The 6785-nt window shown below is 53.2% G+C and overlaps 2 protein-coding genes across 2 annotated transcripts; both read left to right on the forward strand.

Moving 5' to 3' along the window:
• Positions 1–2574: 2574 nt before the first annotated feature.
• Positions 2575–3909, forward strand: EI90DRAFT_3015520 (uncharacterized protein; the record flags this gene model as incomplete). Its single annotated transcript, XM_039056903.1, has 9 exons — positions 2575–2618; positions 2644–2729; positions 2767–2833; positions 2985–3089; positions 3129–3168; positions 3343–3399; positions 3533–3593; positions 3625–3701; positions 3754–3909. 9 exons carry the CDS (start codon positions 2575–2577, stop codon positions 3907–3909), a joined length of 693 nt encoding a protein of 230 aa, XP_038917210.1.
• A 1339-nt stretch (positions 3910–5248) lies between these two features.
• EI90DRAFT_3015521 (uncharacterized protein) lies at positions 5249–6128 on the forward strand (the record flags this gene model as incomplete). Its single annotated transcript, XM_039056904.1, has 3 exons — positions 5249–5560; positions 5604–5729; positions 5763–6128. The coding sequence occupies 3 exons, from the start codon at positions 5249–5251 to the stop codon at positions 6126–6128; spliced, it is 804 nt and encodes a 267-aa protein (XP_038917211.1).
• Between the last annotated feature and the right edge of the window lie 657 nt (positions 6129–6785).

Raw genomic sequence — 6785 nt, forward strand, 5'->3', positions numbered from 1 at the left:
AATTCTAATCTGAAACGAAAGCTTGGTGCAGCAAGCTGAAAGCTTCATGATAGTGATGCCTTTCATAAAGCTGCGATTTCAAAGGCAGGTCATTATCAAAAGACCACCCAAAATGCAAAGCAGCAACTGGAACGGGCCCTCACTAGCCAGGGGCAGGCCTGCATGAAGGGTGAAGAAGAACTTATATTGCCATGGACAAAGGCCTGAAGCCTCAAATCTGGCCCAAGGAAGGCCCATCTTAAACAAATAGTCAATCGATATGCAGATCAGCTGTCTTCTGCTTCATCAGTAGCCACATAGTTTCATACTCACAATCTCGACAAATAATGCATCAAAATAATTTAATTATAGGCTCAAAATACACTATATATGCTTCTCTCATGCAGGTCGCTGTGCAATCCCCAGCATATGCACTGTGGAATGAGGTAGAGGAGCAACATGTTGCATCCCATCATTTGAGCGGAAAGTGCACCCCCTTCGAGCTTGACACCAGGCAGCATCCCAGGATGGGGACGGAGCCCACATGTACGTCTAAGGTAGAAGCTGCCGACGCCTTCTCGTCCAGGATGATGAAGATGCAGGAAGAGGCGAAGGCAGCCCTGGAGCATGCAGCGGACGAGATGGCCCACTACTATGACTGGGGTCGAGAGACAGCCCCCAAGTACCAGGAAGGCGACCGAGTCTGGCTCAGTGCCCAAAACTATATGACTGACCGCCCAACCAAGAAGCTAGACCATAAGTGGCTAGGCCCCTTCAAAGTCATCAAAATCGTCTCCCCAGCTGCTGTCAAGCTCCAGCTCACCGCACAGAAAAAGGGAATACACCCAGTCGTAAGACCCTACCACCCGGACAAGATTGCAGAACGACCCCCCAACCCCTGCCCGGGCCCAGAACTCATAGATGGAGAGGAGGAATATGAAGTAGAGAAAATACTGGACTCTAAGTGGTTACGCCGGAAGCTCTGGTATTTAGTAAAGTTCGCGGGTTGGCCGAACTCAGAGAATGAATGGCTCCCCTGAGACCAACTAATCCATGCCCCTGACTGGATAGAGGAGTTCCACCAAACACACCCCATGCCCCAGGAAGGGAGAGAACGAACCCCCTGGCCGCTTCGAGGCGAAGCGGCTTAAGGAGGGGGTGATGTCAGGGCACACCCACCTGACCCGGCTCCACCTGCCCTGACCCGGTATCCCACTCACCTCTACCCCCCACTGTTACAGGAATGGATTCCGGGGAACCCAACCTGAGCCGTTCGGCTCACTAATGGAGGTGGCTGCGTAGCCATCGGAGGGAGAGCAGAATAGGATGAGTGTATGGAAGTACAACCTGTGTGTCAGCCAATGGTAACTTGGCACTCCTGGGAGCGTACTGGTAGCAAGTATGATGTGGGCTCCTTGAGGGAGCCACCTGGCTGTCTGCTCACAGGGACTTGGTGCTCCTGGGAGCGTGCCGGTAGCGGGTGTGCTGGGAGTGTTTAGCTAGCGGTGACTTGGCGCTCAATGGAGCGTACCGGTAGTGAGGGATACTGGGACTCCCAAAGGGAGTCACCCAGTTGGTGGCTATCAGTGACTTGGCGCTCATGGGAGCGTACCAGTAGCAGGAGTTGTTGGGGAAAGCGGGCTGGTGGACCAGTGCACGGTAGTGGGTGACCATGGGAAGTGGGACCCGCAGGTGCGTGGCCAGGCATCCTGGAGCTGCCTGGACCGTATCCTTCTCCTGAGGAGGTGGGATAGGCTACAGTTCCTGATAGGGAACTTCTGGTTGGATGGGAGTAACCACTCGACCACCCAGTGGACTGGTGGGAGCGGGCAGCAGGAGGTTGGGCATGGGAATGCCCTCCTCGTTGTGGTTTTGTCATGGAGAGGAGGAATAGGGAGGTGGACATGGTTCCAGGGTTACAGGTTGAGTTTACAGTGGTGACACAATGGTGAGGATGTTACAATTGCGGTACAAGGTTTGTGGGTTATGTATTTTATAATGAAAGACATTTTTTGGCATCTGCCTTACACATCATATGACTTCTAACTATCTAATATAAAAGTCACAATGGTCAAGGGAAGTCCCTTGAAACTCAACAAGTTCCCCAGCCAGCACCAAAACCCAGTGGGAAAGCTTGGCATGGGGTTTGACAGCGAAATAAAGGTGCAGGGACCAAAGGTTTGATTGTTCATAGTCACGAGATTCTCGGTCCATTCCTATAACATCGCCCCCCAGACTCTTATGGGCCAGTGTGACAGCCATGTTAATCCTCCAAGAGTCCTGATTCCCAGTGCTGAGGAACAGGTGATGGGGGTGGTGAGTCGGAGGCCCGGACCTGGCCCACATGATTGTTGCATGTCGTGCAAGCTGGCAGCCCTTAGTCTGGGAATGGTAGTCAAAGACCATCCTTGTAAGCATGGTCCTAGGCTTCCTCTAGCTCCAGTCCAACGATTGGCTTGGGCATCATGATATCATATTAGGATAGATATGGAAAACCATGTGTCCAAGAGTCACATCATCCATCTGTGGTCCAGCTTGACAACTCAGTCCAGAAATGCAGCGCATCCTGCTTCCATGCAGTAATTCCCCTCCATCATGCAGGATTGTGTTAGGATTAATATGGATGTTGGTCAGATAAGGTGAGTCTACTGGACCGCTTAACAGCCAGATCAGTCTAGCTGCCGGCGGTGTTGCATCTCAGGGGTCCACCCTTTCGGGAGATGTCGGGGGTGTCTGGGATCATTCGGCAGGTGGGGTACACTCGTCATAATTGCCCTGTTATGATAGGACCAACAGCAACACCATTCCCAAACACAATGGCTCGGAGGCAGTCCCTGCATGATTGGAAACCTGGGTCATTCACCTCCTCACCCGGCCCGCATATGAGTTAGGCCTAGCCACATAGAGAAGTGCCAGTATCATCCATTTGGCGAGAGGGGTTCACTCTGGAAATCGCCACGGGACAGTCTGATTTCGTAACACATCTTGCGATGGGCCCCTCCAAGGGTGAATGATCGGCTCGGTGCTGCTAGGTGGGAAACTTCCACACAGGGTAACAATGTAGCCTTGGTGTACTGGAATGGATGTTTCAAATTTGTGCACGCCGATGGGTGTTCTAGATGAGCTCAGAGCGCTAACCTCGATTTCAGCTTCGAGGTACCACCCCCTGGTACCGGAACTGGATTGATGGTGGGCACTCGGGGTGGCAACTAGGATGATTCAGGCTACAGCATCGTCCCTCATGGATGAGTAAGGCCATCTGAACCGGTCCGGGTCTTCATTTGCGATGGTCACCAACTTGGCAGGTCAAGTCTGTAGCTTTGGACGTGGGAAGTCCCCTCCACTCTGCACTTAAACCGATAGATCGTCATTGGCGGTAGTGCCATTGATGCGAGTGCAAGGATGCAGAAGGTTCACGTCGTACGTACTCGTGCCCTCTGCGGCTGTTACTGGCGTTGGGTGCGATCGACAACCTGAAAGGCCCCTGTAGCGGCCAGAGGAAACGTCCCAGGCGCAATTTGAAACCTGATTGAGTGGTGCCAGCCATCCGCAGGTACCACATCTCGATAAGGCGACCAAGCTGGCGCGGGGACATAGTGGCATGTTCAGGTGCCGTGAGTCGGTAGACGACAATGGCGGGTGCAGTCAATCCTTTCCGGAGATCGCTTCGGGTGGGCAACGCATTGAGGATGTTCCCTGACCGGAAGCTCCAAACTGTAGCGGTGCGTGTGTCTCTCTCTGTCGGCGCATAACCTTGTAAGTATCATGCTATAGCTCGTGAGTGAGCCTGGGCATATGTCGACTTTGACAGGAATGGTGGAATCAGAAAGCTTAGTGCCAATCGTGCTGGCATTGGGATGGGAAGTTGACAGCCTCCAACGCTGGGAGAGACAGGCGGTGTCGAGTGGTTGGGTTAGGGATGCCTGGTGAAATCGAGCACGGAACCGCACTGCCAAGAAGGCTTGGCAACGACCGGGTTGGGTGCGAAGATACACATACAGTATGGGGGGGTTAGCCTCCATGGGAGGGTGACGACTGATGGTTTGGAACTCGATGATTCTGGTCGTCATTGAGACTGCAACATAAAAACAAGCCGAGACTGCTGGTACTGGATCCAGATAGAGAGTAGCATTTGGTCGGCGGATTGAGGGTAGCCAACTGAGCTGAGGTCAGTCGAAGGTGCAGGTAGTTCCCCTCCGCGACCAGAAACATGGAGGTCACCGTCGAGAATCGTAATCGTTCACTCCGATACAACTGGACCACGCTGCGAGCTCTAACTCCCATCCCAATCACTGATGCTACCCAGCAAATTTCGATCAGCCATGGCTGCCTTCAAGCGTTGGGAATGAGTGCAGAGAGGGAGCGCTAAGAGGCGCTAAGAGAACAGGGATCGGGAATTTCGAAACAAATAACAGTAAATAGATTTGCTGGACGCGCGCGCCTCTTCCTTCCGGCATCGCCAATATGGGGCTGAGGTGGAGACCAAGGGCCTCAGAGATAGCTTGGAGGGAAGGAAAGGGAGACATGTCTGGTTAGTACTTCTAACCCCGAGCTGAATCTTTCCTCCTTTGCCTTTAACGGGTGCCATGACAGGGCGTTGCTGAAGGCTTGTCTAATGCAAGTCTCACTTGGGGTGGTCCTCTGGCAGAGGAAATGGTTTTCTGGAAGCCCGGTTATTGAACCTTGGGGGCTTGACTTCTCTCCACCTGCACTGGGCCGATGCGACTGAACGGAGGGTGAGTGTGCAAGGACATGGGAGGATTGTGTGGGTTTGGGAGTCAGTCGAGATGGAACAACCGCACAGCATGATACTCGGAAGTCAGAATGGGCCAGGTTGTGAAGCGAGTTCTCCTGTTTGATCAGATGATGAGACCATCCTAGAGGGTGCAGTAGGACAATCGGATTCGACTGATCTGACGATGCGGCTGTGGACTCAGGGGCGATTGAGGACACAGAGATAAATAGGCAGTTGACCTATAAAAGATGCCACTGCGTGCCTCTGTGAGCCAAGGCGATGGTTTCTCTACCGGGGCTCGTGCTTGCGCGGCAATGCAGAGTAGTACTTAGTCTGCCAGCGGGGAAAGGGACAACTTGTATCAGGATATTACCATTGCCGATCTTATAATGCCATATAAATGATCTTGACCTCGCGTTCGCACAGCTCCGTGCAACACGTAAGTCGCCAGGCTCGGGACGACCTGAGACCAACAATGGGGCGTAGAAGCTCTTCCTAGGTTCATCCTTGGTCAGACCCGGCAAGTAACTAACCATGATTACGGTCTGGACGAGAACCTGTATTGCAGTGAGGAACACCTTCGGTTTGGCACGACAGATTTTCAAGCGGCAGAACTTGGCAGCTGGATGTGCCGCGTATGATGACCACCACCATGTCTTTGAGGTGAGGTATACCATATGCGGCGGGTACAGCATCTCACGAGGGTGGTGCCATGACGGCACTCGTGTTGTACCTGCCATTTCCAAGCACAATGTTGTGGCATATATCCATTTGGGAGATCCGACACATGACCTGGGCAGTTGGGCCTGGAGTGACCCTATGCACGACTGCTCAGGCTCTGGCTGTGTCCACGCTTGTGAATGTGATTGCTCAGAGAAATGTTGTGCAGGAACGGTCAAAGTGTCTGATGGATCAAATGAGGGTGTCGGCTCAAACATGTGGCGAATCAAATTACCCGCCGATTCCAGAGGACAGCAGATGGGTACTACCGATGGATCCGATTGATCGTGCAAGGGTGATCTGACCGTGTGTTGTGCTGAACTGACAGGTCGCATTGCCAATGGCGTACAAGCCACAGGCAGGCTGTACGGTTGCGCCAGCTCAGGAGGGTGGTGCCCTGTCTCAGCGGGAGGATCTGAGTGAACATGCGGGGATGCTGATTCAGACGCCTGCCACATCGTCCTGGTGGAATGCACCGAGTCCGGTAGATGGACTAACAACGGACAACATAGCCCATGCAGGCGTGCTAGCCCAAGAAGTCGACAAGCAGGGACAACTGGAGGATCCGACCAGTTGTGAGAGGACATCAACCGGGTCACGACTATCGATTGTGTTGCCACTGAGTGGAGAGACGACTGCATGGGAGCTGACTCGAGAAAGGAGTGAGTGGGAATGGATGGAGAGCCTGCCTTAATCGACCGTCCAACCATGACTGTACGATGTGGAGGACACGAGCACTCAGGCTTGAGAGAACCAGAAGAAAGAGCAACTGGGTGATCCATCTGGGCAAGTAAAAACGTCGATCCGGCCACAAGACTCGTCAAGCTAACGGTGTATGTCGCGCTTGATAGTTCGCCTGCCCCTGAGCGATCTGGATGATACGGTGCGAAGAATCGACCAGAGGGTCCAGCTGGAGGAACGGATCCCAACCGTCGATGAGCGAGGTGATTGAGAGATGACTGCTCTTGATGTAAGAGGCAGGGCATAGCCACGTTAGCGTCATAATCTGGGTTCCACCCAGATGGGAGTTAATCGCATGGGTTCCGCAGTTGGGATTCTTGTCAAGTGTTGGAACCCTAATGAGGATGATAGACTGTCCTTCGACCTGAGTGGGATGGTGACCAGGATAAATACGGTATGCATCAGTGCCAACGGATCGTGTGGTCCTTTGACACATTGGACCACTAGGGTGCGTTATGATCAGTGAATGTGCCACTGCTAAGCGGTGCGGCACGTGCCAGCATGCTATCACAAATGAGGGATGCAAAGGGGTGACTGGACGGTTTTGTCATATCCATCCCCGGCCATCGACTTCCGGTCCCTCCGATCTCTCCGATCTAACTCCGCTCCT

Source organism: Cantharellus anzutake (genome assembly GCF_015039405.1).
Source record: "Cantharellus anzutake strain C23 chromosome Unknown EI90scaffold_18, whole genome shotgun sequence".
Classification (NCBI taxonomy): Eukaryota; Fungi; Basidiomycota; class Agaricomycetes; order Cantharellales; family Hydnaceae; genus Cantharellus; species Cantharellus anzutake.